Source organism: Semicossyphus pulcher, unplaced genomic scaffold, assembly GCF_022749685.1.
Source record: "Semicossyphus pulcher isolate SPU_LCO1_2020_fin unplaced genomic scaffold, fSemPul1.0.p SCAF_13, whole genome shotgun sequence".
In the NCBI taxonomy this organism is placed as follows: domain Eukaryota; kingdom Metazoa; phylum Chordata; class Actinopteri; order Labriformes; family Labridae; genus Semicossyphus; species Semicossyphus pulcher.
The window spans coordinates 23,014,647-23,033,477 of NW_027211637.1; the positions used below are offsets into that span (position 1 = coordinate 23,014,647).

General features: G+C 40.7%; 1 protein-coding gene across 1 annotated transcript in view; it reads left to right on the forward strand.

The window, feature by feature from the left end:
* Positions 1–8,310, forward strand: part of fgd (faciogenital dysplasia) — a 57,899-nt gene extending 49,589 nt beyond the window's left edge. Inside the window, exons 11-19 of the mRNA XM_069660224.1 lie at positions 62–154; positions 265–344; positions 1,205–1,235; positions 1,958–2,062; positions 2,532–2,585; positions 4,335–4,436; positions 4,598–4,726; positions 5,677–5,817; positions 6,739–8,310. Of these exons, the coding sequence (XP_069516325.1) occupies positions 62–154; positions 265–344; positions 1,205–1,235; positions 1,958–2,062; positions 2,532–2,585; positions 4,335–4,436; positions 4,598–4,726; positions 5,677–5,817; positions 6,739–6,984 (981 nt within the window). The 3' untranslated portion in view covers positions 6,985–8,310. The remainder of the gene's footprint in view (positions 1–61; positions 155–264; positions 345–1,204; positions 1,236–1,957; positions 2,063–2,531; positions 2,586–4,334; positions 4,437–4,597; positions 4,727–5,676; positions 5,818–6,738) is intronic.
* The last annotated feature ends 10,521 nt before the right edge of the window (positions 8,311–18,831 follow it).

An 18,831-nucleotide genomic window follows, 5' to 3' on the forward strand; every position in this document is an offset into this window, starting at 1 on the left:
AACATCACCCTGCTGATCTTTGTGTCTTTAATTAGGTGATATATTTCTGTCTCTAAACCAGTTCAACAATATGGTGCTTTACTGCGTGCCTAAACTCAGACTGATGGGACAGAAGTTCAGTGTTAGAGAGAGGATCGACATCGCCGGCATGGAGGTGAATTTCTGCTTCTAATTCTGTTCTGTTCGATGTCCTTTGTTTTCTCCTCTGCCTTTTTGTTTGTTCTGGCAGGTGCAAATCTAATTTTCTCTGTTTCTTGACCTCAGGTGCAGGAAAATGTGAAGCAGAACCTTCCTCACTCGTTTGCCATTATCGGCAAGCAGCGTTCACTGGAGCTGCAAGCCAGGTAAAGACATTTGGAGCGAATGCACAAAAATTAATATAGGTCAACATATTCAAATAACATGATTAAACAAAAGAGACTTGATATGAGAATTAATTAACATTTCAAGTTATTATAATTACTTGTTTTCATATTTGTTTTAATCTAACAGTTTGAAGTCATTACATCATTATTTCATTACATAAAAGTTACTTCAAATTTTCCCTTTTTAAAAACTAGCTTCCCAAAATATCATTTAAAAGATGGTACTTTTTGCAGTTACTTTTATTTAATGTTATATTTTTTTCATAGTATGACTTTTTATTTGCTCTCTCTAACTGCAATGTTGCTATTTAATCCTCTAGCTAATTGCTAACTTCTAGCTAGCTCCTGTTGGCTGTGTTTTGCTCTTCTTAAGTGTCCTTCTTTGAGAAGCATATTTGAGATCAAAACGCTGAAAAAACCCTCTTATTTAACCAAATAACTTCTGCTGTGAACGTCAGCTATTTAATTTGATACTCTGGTCTAACCCGAGTTTAAAACCAACGTAGCTAGTTAGCCGGTTAGGTAGCATGTCAAGCTAGTGGAACATTTGCTTCCACAGTTAGCAAGTTAGCTCCTGTTAGCCATTACAAACTAGCAGCTTCACTTATCTGTCTTTTACTTACCTCATTTAAATAGCTGTACATGGTACCTATTTAACCAGGGAAGTAAACAAGCTTGTGAACTTAATTGTCTTTTTATCTTGTGTCTTATTTGAACACTAGCCTATACATTCCTATGTTGACAGATTGTCTACTTGCCCTGTTTGATGTGAACATTTGAATCTATTTCATTGTTAGTTTCTGTAGTTTTTGACGTCATGATTTTTTGCTGTTTTACAGGACGGCTGAGGAGAAAGAAGACTGGATTCAGGCAAGAATTACTCACATGCTAGCACACATGTAGAAGTACAACCACACACCGTCTCTTTAGCACACATGCAGCATTTTGCGTTTGGTCCTGTGGTAGATCTGCTTTATTAGAGAATGGAATTAGCAAAGATTTCCTCCCCGCACTCATTCAGTGTGTTTGGGAATTATATTCTCTAATAAAGCCCCTCATTATTGCTCATTTAGCCCATTACAGCAGAGTAAAGCTGATTAAAACATTTTGCAGGATTGAATAGAGAGGGTGGGCGTATTACAGAGGGGGTATGTGAGGTTTTACTCCGCATGTAAGCATGAGGGACGCGCTGAGATTATTAGATGGATCATTCACAAAAGCAACAGACAATTGTAGTGTAACGTTAAGGAGATTGAGGGGAAAGTTTTTACACACTGTGAGCCGGTTAAAGCTCTGGAAGCACTGGGCTTAAGGCAGCAACAGCAGGACCGTGATGCTTTTGCAGCTGTGATGCGATAGCATTCGTCATTCTGTCAGTGCGCTGTCAGAACAGACAGCATGGCACAGATGCTGTCTTTGTCCCCAATACGACAGGGAAAGAAATTGTGGCTTTGTAGTTAGCTTCATCTTCTCGTTTTCATCTTAGGAATTTAATTATTTTAAGCTAAGTAACAAACTCTGTAGGATACCTATGATAATAATCTTTCTCCTTCTCCCTCCTTCTTTTCCTCTACATCTCTTCTGACTCTCAGGTGATCCTGGCCACGATCGAACAAAACAAACAAAACAGCTTAACGTTCAATAAAGCTTTCAACAGCTCCTTCTCCCGGGAAGACGACCACCTCCCTGAGTCACCGGTCAGTCTCACTCTCCCTTAACCAGTCACTTCATTGATCAGTCAATTAGTGGGTCATCCGGTGCAATGAATCATGGGAGGCTAGTGGTGCACCAAACAAGTTTATCATAGTCTGGTCTTTGTCTGCCTGAGCAGCTCTCCATCTATGGATGTTGTAGTATCAGACACATAAAGAAGCTCTTTCTTTCCGCCCCTGACAGTTGCAACACGTAGCGTCTGTGAGTCTCGTCTCCCAGAACTCTCTCATGACCTAATAGGGAAAGCCCGAGTCAAAGTGTATACAAAACTCTTATGGATCTGCTGTGACCCACTTTGGTTTGGCTGGAGCTGGACGCAGGCCAAATGTAACTTCATATAAGGCAGAGTGCTAGATTTCAATGGTTCAGACTGACACCTAGTGGTAGAGTTATCTCACTGCAGGCAGTTTATAGAGCTAATAGAGCTTAATGATTATTTTTTTCCTTCCTCAGGGTCCCTGGTGCAACACATCCATGGACTCAGATGGTGAAAGACTGCATGAAAGGGTAAGATACCATTGTGTATATATAGGAATAACACATTTTGTCATGAGGCATGGTGGTGCTTAAAGGAGCAGTGGCTTACACAGTTTGTGAGTTTAAAATATGTACCATGCAAATGCATAATTAACTGAAATGATAGCTGGGCTTTAAGATGTAGAAGTAAAATGCAGGTATTACCTTAAGGCCTCTTATCATTTTGGGTTTAACTATATTGTATTACCAAAATAATTTGCAAGTGGTCAAATTACCACAAACAAATATTTACGTGTTCAATTTGAAGTCTTCAACTCTGTTTGGTTGGTAGTATAGTTTTGCCTTTATGGTTGGTTTATTCGATTAATGCAAAAGCTATGAATATTACTGTTATTTTTCAGACTTTATTTATAGAGGGTACAGTTGATAGTGTCGGAAACATGGGGAGAGAGAATTGGGGATGACACGCAGCAAAGGGCCGCCACATCGAGGACTGTGGCCTCTGTACATGAGCCGCCGATTTCACCACAGAGCTAAACCGGCACCTTGTTATCATAAATATAACATGGAATTAACTTGAAAAAAAGGATTTCAAAATACAGTTCTTACAGAAGATGAACAATAACTGTTTGGTAGCTGCAGTACACTGAAACCGGATTTAGTTTCAAGCTTTGGTCTTTACTAAAAAACAATTAGGAGCAGGTAGAGGTGTCGGGAAACAACGGCTAATAAATACCTGGTGTAACAGGATAGAGACCAACGTTAAGAAGTGTAAAATGTTTGACAAAATGTTTAATAAAAAGGTGGACAACTGTTGTTGTAGCCATGTTAGCCCCTGTAAGTTATGTTTACCATCCAAACCTACACTGTTGCTGTGCTCGAAATCGGATTCTACATACTACATACTGCATACTGCGTTCGGCGGTAGTATGTAGTACGGCGCTGTTCAAATTTATTTTGCAGTATGCAGCGCCAGGCGCCATTTCCGGTTTTGGAAAGCGGAAGCTGCTTCTTTAACTATAGCGCCCCCTTCTGCTCTTTCGCTGCTGTCTGCTATTTCAACTGCCATTGTGACGTTCCTGCGCTTTGCATTGTGGGAGACAGTAGGCGAGGTAGACTGGTCCGGTGCATACTGGAGATTTTTTCCAAATCAGTACGACATCCGTTTTTTTTTTTGGCATGCTGCACGTTTGCATACTACATACTACATTTTGGCCAAATCAGTACGTACTGCTAATTGAATTGTACTTTGAGAGGCGGTTCTAATTAAGCTTATTAAGTGAAAACACCTGTGCAGGTTCTTGTGTTTTAAAGAATGAGCTGTCTGTGTGACAGATGTTTCTGTAGTTATCCTTAAAGGTACATTGATTTCAGGCTGGATTGTTGTGGTGATGATTATAATACATTGTTGACGACTGCAATGGATCCATCTGCTGTTCTCTTTTAAAAAGCGAAAAATGGATTTGTACTCATTGACCAGAAAATGATCGAAAATTATTTTTTATATAAAGCAGATTAATTTCACTTTCCCACAATGCATCTATAATAACAATCTGACAGCTGTTGATACAGTTGTCTGTTTGAGAAGGTTAGTGTTTCTGCGTAGGTGTCTCTCTGTCTGTGTCTGTGTTATTAGAAAGGTGAAATGGAAGACATGCAGCCAGACAAACAGAGGATCAAGCAAGACCAGTCCTCAGACATTCCTTTGGTTCATTTGTGCTGAAACTGAACAGGCCAAAGACCTTGACACATGTTTTTTTTTTAATGTGTATTTTCCAGAAAAGTTCCAGGAAAAAGGAGAAAGAGAAGCAAACGTGTAAAGGCTGCAACGAGAGCTTCAATTTCACCAAGCGCAAACACCACTGCAAGTCCTGTGGAGCGGTGAGCACAGATGGAACAAGAGAAAAAGTGTTTGTTAGCCATGTCAAAGTGATGAAGGGAGAAGTCAGGGAACAAGTGGAACATTTCTATCGGACAATTAACTGTTAACAACCGAGCAGCCTTTTGATGCTGTTCCTCTCTCTCTCTCTGACCTTCTGCAGGCCATCTGCGCAAAGTGTTCAAAGACCTTGGACAACAAAACGAGCCGAGTGTGCCCTGAGTGTTTCGAAGCCAGCCTCAGCCTGGAGAATCTGGGCGTCAGTGAACAGAAAAGGAAAGCTGTGCCTGAGGTGAGCGGACAAAAACACACAACAGATTTAGCTGCGTGTGCATAATAGTTTATTCTTCTGCTCTGACTAATGCCAGTCTAATGAGGTCCACATCTCCCAGTATACCAGCAGTCATTGTAAACCAGACTGCACTGCTGGTAGAACAAAGAAATGAAAAAGAACAGTAGTGTCTTTATAAAGTCCGGTACAGCATCTGTGTTGAATACTAATGTTGCTGTGTCTGACGTCATTGCACACAGGCATAAACACACATTAAACAGCACTTGTGCATTTAGGAATTACCGCTGATTCACATTGAAAGATCAGCTTATCCCTCTTTGATGACTAACAGTATAATTAGACTGCAGCTTAAGGAGGACCAGTCGTCTCTGCTGACTCAACCGTCTGTCTGTCTGCGCTCACTGTCTGTCAGTCTGTGGATGGACCTTTACAGTGATCATGCTGAAAAGCTGACACTATTCAGACATATTGTCGCTGAAGTTGTCTTACTCTTCTGATGCATGATTCAGGAAAAAAAAAGGAAAAAAAAGAGCTGCAGTGAGCTTTGTCACCACATGGGGGAGCAGTTAGGCCACCTAAGGTTCAGACAAAGGGCAGCAGGAGCTCGGACACCTGCCCATGAACAAATCTCACTGTGTCCTACTTTGTTGTTGTTGCGTAATAGTGAGCAGTGGAAGATCTGCTCTATCATTTGCTCATCAAATTCAACTTGCATAATGTCTGGTGCAGATGGATTTTAATAACAAGCTAATTCAAATCAGTCTTAATAATATTAAACGTCACTTTTATAGAACCCTTAAAAACAGGTTGAATAAGCTATTTACACTGGAAATGATAATCAATGATCAATAAATTGCTGACCATTGGTTATCTCAGGCCTAAACAGGTGTTGTGTAAATAATTGAGGTTGGCCTCTTTATGAATACTTCTATATTATTCTATCTTTTTAGAGACAGACATCTCTAACGGGGGAGAACTGCCTGCTATGTGGCCACCTTCAAGTGCAGGAGAAAGGGAAGAGCTGGACCAAGATGTGGGTGGCTGTCACCAAGGCGGAGCCACTGGTGCTGTACTTGCAGAGCAACGGACAGGTAAGACACACTCTGAAGATGTGTGAGTGTTAAATAGCACCTTTTGCACCCTTTTTTTAGGGAATATATATTTTATCCTTTATGTCTTTTACTCACAATACTTATGATAATATTACACGTGACCCCCATGTTAGGTTTAGATTTGTAGAAATAAAGGACAATAAACAACATGTAGCCACATAACTTTAGTGTGCTTTAGTGGTCTCTCTTCATATCCTCTTGCTACACTCGTCTGGCCTTTCAGTGCACTTCCTCCTTTTGAAGCTCGACCTCTCTACAGTGTAGCGGCTGTGCACATCACTGAGTATGTGTCAGTCAGATATATCTGATCCTGCTGTGCCAGCCTGTCTGTGCACTGTCTGTGCTCTGTAGATTTGGGCTAGGAGGATTTGTTTGTCCTGAATGTGACCTCAGGTATATCTGCTGTTGCTGTCAGCACCGCTGCAGATCCTACTGATCAGACAGAGCAACTCTATGGATTTACAGTAGTTCCTTGAAATCTTGGCTCTGAATGTAGATTTAAATCCACCCAGAAAATCCCTACAAGATGCATTTTTACCAGTTGTTTACATGACTGCTAAAAATAAAAAGATTTCCAAAGCAATCATGTGAAATGAGCTTTATGCTGGAGGCTGTGATTCCTAGCTGATGGCACAGAAGGGAAGTCGGCCTGTTAAAGCCTCTCCCGTTTTCATTTCCAAGACTAATATCCCCATCCCGCTGCAGAAAGCTGCCATTCCAAAGATTAGGATTAAAAGGGAGTTGGACGAGCATTTCCTGATTATGCAGAGGAAAAAGGGGGATGGGAGAGAGAAGGACAGGGTTTAATATACATACAGCTGAAGAGAAAAGCCGTCACATGCTGCTATTGGTTTCCTCAACAGATTTCTTCTAATTCACTTATGTAACTCGCTTCTCTAGGAGTCCAAGGGGGCGCGGCCGGTGCCTCTACCTGGTTACGAGGTGTGCGTGGTACCGCCATCATCAGGCGAGAAGTCGGAGGTCAAACACGCAATGCGGCTCAGTCACGCCCAGCAAACTTTCCTCTTAAGTGCCCAAGATGCAGAACTTCAAGCAAAGTGGGCGGATGTCCTCTCCAAAGCTGCCCGCGGAGAGACGCCTACAGAGGCATCGACGAGCCTGACTGAACACAGGAAGAGCCAGTAGCGGCCATGTCGGAGCCACAGGACTCGCTCCCTCCTTCCCTCCCTCTCCTGTGTATAGAGCACACATTACTTGAATTCACTTTACCTTGGCACTTTTTTGTTTCGTTATGTTTTTCTCCCCTTCCAAAGGACCACTCAATCCTCCATATGCCACTTCAATCTCCTCCTCATGACCACACATTCTTCTCCTTCTCTCTACATCTTCCTGTCTCTCTCTCAAACACACAAAAACAAGAAGGACTATTCTATCAAACCACCAACGCCACTGTATGTTTGAGTGGTTTGGATGATTTTATTATTACTCTCAGTGTTTTTAACAGCCGGAGAGGACTAAATGTTTTATTTGTAATATAGCGAAAGAAGGTTTTTTTTTTTTTTTAAGATGAAGTTCCTTGTACATTATGAGACCGTGTTGTGAAGCATTAAATCTTATGTGTCCGTCTTTGCATTTGTGCGAAAGTGCGTATGTGTGTGTTTGAGCGTGAGTCCCCTCCTGTGTTTATTAAGTATTGAATGTTAGTGTAAGAAAAACATGCGCCACCTCCCTGTTCTCCTCCCTCCTGCTGGGGACACAGTGGCAGTTCAGTGAGTATTGTACAGTATGTATACTATAGTGCGATGTAAGGAAAAAAAAGACATTTTAACTTAAGAAGACACAGAGATGTGTACGCTTGTGGCTGGCCACCTGATGCTCCCACTGTCAGCTCCGCTCCTCTATATTGGTAATAACTCCTTTCCATCATCGTCTCTGGACTCTTTGAGACCTCTAATCTGAGTCTGATCCAGCACATTTCCTCTCTTTCATTATTGGGATTCGTCTGATGAAAGTACACAGCCCGAATGGGATCATGTGGCCTCAACTCTGACCCTGCAGGTTCACTCCCTCAATATCTCCACATGTACACATGCTGAATAAATCCCTCCCATATTATTCTCTCTCTCTCTTTTCTCTGCATAGCAATCGACTCCCTGCTTCCCTCCCTACCCATGGTGATGTGATGGAAACGAAGTACTGTACTGTAAAACTGTTTATTCTGCCTTGCCCCCCGTACCCTGCTCCTCTCAGCACCAGCCTTTAAGCAAACGTAGCAAAAAAAAGAAAACTCGTCATTGGATCTCTTTGTGCATGTAAACTCACTCATATTTATGTACCGTGCTATGAAATCTCGCCCCTGTCCCTCTTTTTTATGCTCCAGGATTCATTCTTGTTGTACTGTAAGTGAGCAGAGTCAGCATTGAGTGTTTTTTTTAAACATGGATTGTGCACAGTGGAAAAGCAGTCAAGCATATCATCAATAAAACAGACGTTGTGATTCATACAGTAAAACACTGTCCTGAAGGACCACGTGTTTGTGTCTGCAAATTTATTCAAAACCACAGACGTACTTCCTTTAAGAGAAAGGGAAAGCGCTATCACAGAGGCATACATCGACGTTCATTCACTGCAGCCACACATCTGGTATTGATATCACTCACAAAACAGCATATGAAATGATGCCAAGAGATATTTGATTTAATAAGCTGATGGGATGAAAGAGGATTAAAAGCCATGTATGTGTGCAAATAGGTCTGTGTGCATTTGTATGTCATCTGGGGTTACTGCACTGTAGTTGTAGTTCTGGTCTTTACTTCCTGGTTTTCACTAAAGTTTAGTTTATTTATAACAAGTGAATATTGTATAGGGATTCGTTATAAATTTATCCCAAAACTTTCTTCATAGCGGAGGAAAAACCTAAAAGAAACATGTTAATTTAAGAGTAAACAGCTGTGCTTAAATATCAGGCTTTGCCATAAAGGTGCTTTCAGATAAATGGTAACACCAGCATGCTAACATGCTAATGTTTAGCAGGTATATTAACAATGGTGTCAATCTTTTTGCATGCATGCTAACATTTGCCAATAGCTTGTAAAAATAATATTCAATTTGCATAACATATAGATTTTTTTTTAACTTTATTGCAACTGTTACAAAATAACAAATTAACAGATACAAAAGAAAACAGCATCCTTTTTGACATAATACATGTTGATATAGGTGAAGCAGTCCCATATAGGAGAGAACATACATTATCTACCTACCGACAACAATATTCATTTATATACATACATATACACATGTAATGATACATACGCATACACCTGCATAAGCATGCACATGCACATAAATTAACACCTACCTATATAGATCTACAGAGGTTTACATCCAAATAATACACCAGAAGAGTCCTAACTGAAGAACGTAAGCAGTGTCAGTTGAAGCTGAGCAGTTATATGTTTCATTGTGTTGACATGTCTGACTTTTTGCAACCATTGGTCAAGCAAGGGAGGATAATTAATATATCCAATATTAATATCCAATATGAAGTTGGTCCACAACATATAGAAATTAAAATATTAAAAAGGTCATCATTTTGATTAGTTTGAAATCAAGTCTTCCCTCTGGGGGAATTGATTGTATGTGGTAAATTTTGTGGCAATCCATATTGTAGATGGGAAGCTAATGCACTTGAAAACTGAAAAAGTAAAACAGACACTGACCTGGTGTTGGTGTGTGAGGGAAAGTCAAGGATCACCAACGTCAATGATTCATCCCTCAAGAATGTATTTCTTGTCATTCCAATCCATTTAGTCCTTGTTGAAATATTTTAGCCTGGACTAAAATGGAGGTCGTACCAAGTTTGCTGTAACTGATGAATGAAATTAGTTTTTTCTTTAGATTTCTGATTTTTAAACTCTTACTTTAAACCCATTACTTTTTATGCTCAGTTCTTGTCAGCTGTGATTCAGTTGTTTTGGCTCAGTGCACTTTTCTTGTTGGCATGAGAGTGTTTTGATATTGATTCAAACGGCTGAACAATATAAATCTACTGCAACTGTGGGAACTAAAGCCACCGTGCCCTTTCAAAATAACATTGCCTGCTGTGTGCAGCAATATAGCCAGCTGTCACCATGAGAACAGCACTGAAACTCTCTGTGCCGTGATGATACTGACAAGCTACTCAACATGAAGCAGATCACTAAATGGTCAGCTCATTACTGCTGTTATGGGATAATGAACATAATGATACCAAAGGACAGAGATAGCAGAACAAGCTTAATTAAAGTAAAATACACAACATTTAAAACAACAAAGCAATGCAAAATAAGATAAGTATAAATATCTATCTCTACATACCATACAACAACACTTCATCAACATACCTGCATAGGCTACCTACATGCCCACACGCATTCTTATATATAGCATATACTCCCGCACACAGCATCCAACTCACTCGGCATCCAACACACAAAGCACACCCTCTCATCATTTCAGTAAAACTAAGACGTTGTCTTCTAAAAAGTCTTCATTCATTCAAAAAAGTAGACCATATGTGCCAGAAATTTGATCTGGCAGCAATCAGAGTGTCTCCATTATCATTTTGGAACTAACCAGCTCTTCAAAATGTTGTTGTCATACACACCTGATTAACCAGCTTAGACAAACAGGTGGTTTACAAACAGATTTCATGTCATTAATGTAGAAAGAGGAGAGGACCCAGGACGCTTCCCTGGGGCACCCCAGAGTTGATTTCTATAGCTTCAGATAATGCAGATAATCAAATCAAATCATACTAATTATCCCAATACTTTTAGTTAAGTGAGGAAAATCTAATGGTCCACTGTGTCAAACTGCCATGTATGATCCTTGTTTTGATATATGCTTGGTTGCAAGTTCTGGCTCCATGTGTGTCATGTCTTGTTTTACTTTCTGCCTTTGTGTGTTTTCCCACCTTTTAAATTGTGTGCCCTGTCCGCATTGTTTTCACCTGTGTTGATTAGTCTCACCTGTCCCTGATTACCCTGTATGGTCTCTGTGCTCCTGCCTTTCTGTGCTAGTGCATTGTCATCTTTCGTCCTGAAACCATGTTCCCCGTGTTCCAGTGTGGATTTACTTTACGTTGGACCTGTTGCTGGATTTTGAAACCTGGACCCTTCAAGTAAGCCCTTTCGTTTTTTGACTTCTCTTTTTGTCTTTTGTTTTATTTAACAAATCATCAAGTCTGCACCTGGGTCCTCTCCCCTTTTTGTTGAATCTTGAAACGTAACACTAACACTTTCGGGAGATCTAAAAGTACCAATCCCACAGATCATATCAATCTCCTTCCTTTTGTACAAAGAAAGAATAACCAAGTTTCTGAGACTATCCTAGATCAGATTGCATGTGATATAAAAATTATCTCCGCAAATGTGGCAGAAATTTTCTTGCTTTTTCCCTCCTAAAGTTTTGATTTGACTCCCAGAAATGAAGTTGTTCATGTTCCCTTTCTTATATAACTGAATGACTCAGGCCAGTTATAAATGAACTCTACCAGACTCCATGGAGAGATAAAAACATGAGTTCGGTATTATGCAATTATTCAGGAGCGTCTTTTAAAAATTGGTCGTCATTTAATTAATTACTTTCTTTCAATAGTTCTGCCCTTGGGGTGACAAAAAGACCAAAAGCCTCTGTAATTATCTGTAATGAGTATCTGGACAATTGATTCTCCAACATACACCCAAGGTTTTGGCAGCCTATCTACTCAAGGGGTTGGGTATTTGTAATAAGACTGATTTCAACTCATAGATATGTGCGTGTATATAAAAGATGTAGAATGAGTTAAGAAAAAAAAATGTTGCAGCTGCCTGAGGTCCATGTCTGCACATCTTGATTTAATTCAGTTTCATTCACCCTCCCACTATTATGTCTGCAGTCCTCTCACTTGTTTCTGCAGTTCTGTTCTCAAAGTTACTGATGCACATTTACCAAAAAAATAAGAGGGGACAGTTATTGATGGATGATATGAAAAATAACTTCTTTATTTGGCAAGTCAACACTGAATGTCAGAATGATGAATATGAATGGTGGTGTCTCTGAGGAACTGTGAGCCGCGGTGCAGAAACAGAGAACAAACTGCTGACTGCCTCCTTCTGTCATAGTTTTACATCCTGTACATCTCGAATAGAGAAAAGTAGGGTGGTTACTGTGTTTACTGCAGGAAGAAGATCGTGCTGAGATACATGTCTATAGAGACCTTTTATTAAAAACTCAAATCTTTTTGTTATTTTCAACAAATCGTAAATCGTTTCTTTGAAAACATGTAGTTGGTTTGATGACTTAAGTTTGTGCCAGAAAGTTTTTCTGCTTCTTCTTTGTTTGCGTGATGGTGTTTTGTCTTTGGGTAATCTCTATTTACAGGTCAGGACGTGAATTTCCGGGACGGCAAGTGTTCTGGTTCCATTTGTATTACGCTTGTAGTCCGAGTAATATTGACCAATCACGTATCACAAGCGAATGCAGGAAAAACAGTCCGTGTGGAGGGCAAAAGCAGGCGGAACGTAATGCGCCGTAATAACATCCCGGCTTCCAATCGGCGATTCTCTGACAGTGATTTACCTTCTTATTAATCTCTCTAAACAGATATCTGCATGCTAACAGCTAACAATCAGTTCTAGATCTAAAATTCACCGACGCTGTCATAAATGCCGTTGAGCGTTCAGATTTCCCGACTTCCTCAAATGCATCAGAAAGTAGCGATCCGACCTACGTTAAACAAACGAGCATTTAAAAAGTTGTTTTTTTCTCCTCCTGAGGACAGACCTGACAAAGCTTCATTTTTACAAATCTGCATCATGATGTTAATATTTCAGCAAAGGTAAGACCCGTTAATTAAAGTAAATCCCAAGACAGTACAGCACGCGGAAACAGAAGTCTTGACCGGAACTCGTTTATCCCGTTTACCCCAGCATGTTCACCAGTGTCACTATATCGTCATCGGACTATAGTCGATGGGATCCGAGATTGGTCTTTGGGTAATGCATCAGCAGAGTGTTATTCACCTCTGTTTCACACCTTTGTTTTCTGCTTTCATTTCTTTGTGTGTGTTTTCCAGTAAAAACCGACTCTACCAAGGTTGCAGTGGAACCGTAACATGTCAGACTGACCTCTCTCTCTCAGAGGCCTCAAGGCATATCTTAATGGCCCTATTAATCAAGGACATAGACCTCTTTCAATGGGCACAAAAAGCAAGGTTGTGTTCAACCGAGCCCTTACTGAAATCAGAAAAGTAGACAGACAGTTTTAGGTTGAAGCAAAGAGGACAAATTTGAAATGATGTTTGTTCCAGGTTGAAGGTTGTGGCCACGTTTCTATGAGGCGTGTTTCTCTCCAACAACAGATGAGTAGAATGGTTATAATGGGAAAGCTGCTGTATGCCACTTGAGCATAAGCCGCTTAACAGCTGTTTGTGTGTATGTGTGTGTGTGTGTGCGTGTGTGTTGATGTATCTGTGTGCCCCAGAAACATTTGCATTTTGCTTTCCTTAATCTCTAAATACATACCCCTGCTGACTGACCTATTTGGGGACAGTAGGTAGAACAAATTACTACCTGCCTTTCATACACAGAACTCTCTTCTTATTCCACAAGGAGTGACTTTGGTGGTCAGTTGGTCAGCCTTTCAACTTTAGAGCCAGGGTTTGTTCGTCCAGACTCCATGGATTAGACCCCCTCTGTATGTGAATATAAAGGGTGATTCTACGACAAAGGAAACACAATTATTCCTCATTATAAGGTGATTTTACACTGATGAGAGATTATATAACATTTCTACCTGTAACTTAACTGATATTGAGCATTTTGAGTCGTGTTTCTGGCTACATGGCAAACGCTAGCCGAAAATTCACTCTCGTCTAGCTCTGTTTTTGGTCTTCACCACCCGGCTTTTAAGCTGCTAAAGGCTCAATTTTGGAACCCATTTGCTTTTATGTAGTGTTAGGGACCAGGCAGTAAGGCACAAGACAGCAGGACTTTTGAGAAAACTTTGGGTTTTATTTTACCCAAAAAGAACATTTAAGTGTTACAATGTTTGTTATACAAAAAATTATAACAACTAGGCCTATAAAAGAGGTCAACTTAATATAACTCTACTTAAGCTGTTAACGTGTGAACATAACAAACAGACCTTCCATGAGATAACCAAGGAACATATATAGGGGTTTGGCCAAACCAACTCAAACACAAGGGGTAAACAAAATGGACACTAAGTGAAACTTAATACAAAGCTAAACCAACTAAACCCAAATCCCCCCCATGACATCAGAGCATTTGGTTCCTTCCAATGAGCTGGCTCCAGCATAAGAGAGTCCACAACCCTTGGCCACGCCTTTTGCTCCAACCAGGAAGTGCCATCCCCTCAACAGTCAGGTAACTCAAGGACAAAGAAAAAATGATTAGTATAACAGAAATGTGTGTCTAATCTTACAGTATAAAATGTGCGCACTAAATTTAAACAATGTAAACTCAAATGCAAAAATAAACTAATACCAAACCAAACTAAGCGTATAAATTGTTTGTGTGGTTAACTACAAAATAAAGATGAACATGTTCTGTTAGACAACCAATGAGGTGAGAGTGTAGGTGAAGGAGAGGCTTATTACCCTTGTGTGGCTGTGGCCATCACAGTAGACAATATAGCTTCTGAGAGTGATGGCCAACATTTCAGAGCTTCTGGGGTAGAAAGTGGTTAGCGATTAAAGACTTCCGGCCAAGACTTCTTTTTCTGTGTGCTGCATTGTTCACAGTCCAACTAACAACTTGAGAAGCGAGTTGAAGTTGAGATACGACGTCTCATGATGAATTGTAGAAAGCTAAATCGTCGCTGGGATGTCATTAAGGCGAATTGCAATCCACCCCTTTTGCTCTTCACAAATCCTGCTGATAAATGATACTTCATACTTTGTTCAATACTACCTAATCTGTAAATAGAGGAGAGAGGAACAAGCTCAATTGTGTTAGCAGTAGCTTGCTGTGGCACATCTGGTAGCTGCCAGGAGAACTGCCAGTAGCGACTGTGTTCTGCCGCAACCTGCAAGAACTGTAGTGGCAGTTCTGGTGGCTGCCGGGCTACTCTTAGTTCTACTATTAGTTCTGGTAGCTACTAGAACTAATCTGCTAGTTGCTAACTGTATCTGTCTGGCCTTCAGTGCTAAGAAGATTGTGTACAGAGGTTTTTTGTTGAAAACAGCTGTTTGCTACAGCCAAAAAAACACTACATGAACAATGAGAGTGATTATTTTTTATTGTGTTTTATTGAGTCTTTAAAGCTAACTGTTAATAAGAGATAAAGCAAGTGCAGCTGAGCCTGACAAGTTAAATATGAGATTTCCTATAATAGCCACTGTACAGTAGGCAAACTCATGTTTTAGGTTGTTTATAGGCCCTGAATCTGGCATCTTCCCAAGGCCAAACTTTTTCCTTTTTTTGGAATAGTTAAAAAAGCTGTTCTGTTTTTTTTTTAAATTCTATTTTACTTCAGTGTTGTTGTTATTTATGTACATTTTCTGTTTGGACCTTTCACCCTGGGTTGAAAACATGACGCATTGGACAACAAAGGGCCAAACATATAAATACAGTCAGGTTGTGTTGCATCATGCTGCCCTCAGCTATCATATCTGCATCGACACCCACACGCAAATGCAAATGCTGAAACCTTTCTTCTCATTCTGCAGTCAAGCGTGTGAACAGTTCTCCATTCCTGTAAAGGAAGTGGCCGCGACTGTTTCCTGACATGTTTGTGTCTTGAAGTCGAGAGTTCAGAGTTTCAACCGTCAAGTTTCATTGCTTGTGTGCGATGAGTTGCATTGGGACTGTTATCTTTTATAAACAAAAAATTTCTCTCTGGAAAGGAGATCTGAGGCAAGACAGAATTTTATAACCATTGTTCTTGGAAGTATCAAAACACGTCACACCCTGGCCCCAGCGCTCAAAACAGAAATCCCCCGTGCACCCTGGGGAACATTTAACCACTGAAAAGGTGCGTGATAAAGTTTTACTAGATAATGAAGAACTGCGGTACTCGTAACAATACTTCACCAATGATGACTTCACTTTGCTTCATTCACAGCCTGAGTGGAGGTGAGAAAAAGAGATCTCATTCAGATTCACAGCTTGAGAGGGTTGATCATCCCCTCATTATGCTAATTAGAAATCTTTATGGATTTAATGATAATGCCTTGAGGTCTGTTTAAGTGAATGCCCAGAATGGCCTCAGATGTTTTATCTATGGTGTCATTAGCAGGAGGAAAACCCCTGACTTTTTCTTCTCCCTGAATCCATCTAGTTACACCCTCCAATAAGACCAAACAGCCTTATATTGTGGAACTACGGAAACCCAGAAGGGCCATGTTTGCATACATTTTTTTAATGCTAGGAGAATCAGGAGAAAACAAAAGGTTGTTTTTACTATTTATTCTCTTAGAACTTGTGTTTTTAATCAGGACTGCCAAGCCAACATGTCACCTTCACAACTGTAGCAACTGATAAAGCTAAAAAAATGTCAGATTAAGGGTTATCTATTGTGCATCATCGTAAATCTAAATCAGACTTAAGTTATGAATACTTCCTGACAACCTTGGCACTGAACCTGAAGGCTGAAGTCACGCTTGAGCACATGAACCAGACCCTTATCTTTTTTTACATCTGCAGCATCCCATGATCAATAGGCACAATTGTGCAGTGGTTAGCGCTGTTGCCTCACAGCTAGAACGTTCCTACTTTGCATCCTGGTTTGGACATAGGGGGCTTTTCGGTGTGGAGTTCACATGTTCTCCCCGTGCATGCCTGGGTTCCCTCCGGGTACTCCGGCTTCCTCCCACAGTCCAAAGACATGCTCGTTAGGTTCATCGGTGACTCTAAATTGCCTGTAGGTGTGAGTGTGAGCGTGAAGGGTTGCCTGTCTCTATGTGTCAGTCCTGTGATTGGCCGGCGATCAGTCCAGGTGTAACCCTGCAATGACAGTGACACCTGGGATCGGCTCCAACTCCCCCCCACAACCCTGAGCAGGGTAAGCGGTATAGATAATGGATGGATCACATGATCATGAGAAATTGGCTTTTTTTAAAGTGATCATTTCGAAGATTTTCATTTAAATAATTTTTTGTTAAGTCACTATCTATCGCTGAATGAGGTAACACAATGGTGACAGAGCCTATGGCCCACTGATGAAAGCCTTTGCAGACTGGGTGTCTGGTGCGACTTTCACTCAAAAAAATCACAAGCAGCGCCCAGTTAGTGACGCGTTTTCCATCACCCAGCAGTGGTTGGTCTGCCAGAGAGGGTAGGCGGAGCTAAGCGGCTGCTTTTTCGGTTTCTGCAAGTGTTGTGAGTAAACAGTAATCTACTATGGCTGAACAAACAAAGAAAAGATGGATGACTACAGATACAACTTCAAAAATAAGTGAAAATCCAAAGGAAAAGAAACAAACTCGAAGCTCAGATGAAGGCAAACAGTCTAAAAAGGAAAGCGACCGTCAGCGAGGAAAATCAAGAGTTACAACCGGAGCCAACCGTGGACGTCACACATGCGACACTGTCGGGATATCTGGGAAGTGTGCTCCCGCAATTACCGTTTATCACCATAAGTTGCTGCAAAAGAGAGCAAAACTGAGATCTTCGAGATTACCACTTTAAAACACAGAATTGAAATAATTGTCTTGTGATCTCAAGATAACAATATTCCGTATGCCTCGTCTTCAGTATAAAAAAATAAAATATTTCTCAATTCATTCCTTAGCATAGTTTATTTAATAATTTATTCCCCATAGTTTCACACCTGTTTCTTATTCTGACAGAAATGTAAATGTGCTGAAACTTGCACACACTTGGACCTAGACTAAATTATGCTGCAGCCTAATGAGCGCTTCTAATGGCGAAAAAACACCATCTAGAACTGAACACCGTCTCCTCCGGGCCATTGAACAGATGATGTGGTAAAACATCAGGCCTGAATATATTATACAGAACCTCATCAACTTGTATGCAACACTGTGAAAGCTCAGCGCAAGGAACAAGGAGAGATTTTAAATAACTGCAATCATAACAGAATGAGTCATTTGGCAGCAGCAGAGAAATAAAAAGTCAAGTGAGATGCAGCAAAACAAAATCACCATGTGTGCAAACATAACCTCAAAAGGCACTGTTTATCCAAGACACACAAAAATGTTTATAACAAGACTAAATCCACTTATATTCACAATGTTTGAACTATTAGTCAGGAAATGAAGCTCAGTATGAAGTGGTTTCTGCTGAATCTCATCAGGACAAAGACAAAATGTTCAGTGCTCATTTTAGCAATCTGTCTGGACACCGTGACAAGGTGCGGCGTGTAGTTTGTCCTATGAATGGAGAAGCATGAGAGACAAGCCTGAGATAAGAAGTGGTTGGAGTAGAGTAGAGCTGCCAGACCGTGGCAGGCCTGATATGAACAGCAGATCTCTATTCTCCCTGTTATCAGTGCTTTGTCTTTTCCTTTGCTGGTGTGTCGCTCATTTTAACGCCCTAGACGAGAAACACAGGGTCTAAATTTGTTGGAAACTAACACCTCGGTCCACTGCACTCTCACTTCACCATTGGTACGTCAAACTTTCCTCTTCCCTGCAGCACTGTCTGCCTGTCCTGCTGTTACGTCTCTGTCAGTACCTCAGTAGGAGTCGTCTCGGTTGCATTAGTCACGTGAAAGTGAGAGCTTTTGGGACCTGTTGGGTAGCTGTGACAAGATGATGCAATTCCGATGTGCTCTTCCCGGTGACAGGGGTGGTGAAATGATCTGGGCCTCTGGGCGAGGTGGCCATAGGAAATTGCGAAAGTATTGCAGCAATGTGATTTAACAGCTGACTGGTCACTCTTACCCTTCTGTGCATGAAAATCTCTCTTCAGTGATCAATAAGTTATAAATTATTTACACTTTTAGCTGCTAGCAGTTTGGCATCAGGTCTGCAAGGGGTTTGGAATTTTGGTGCAGCCTCTTCTATCATGAGTTCGACATCTG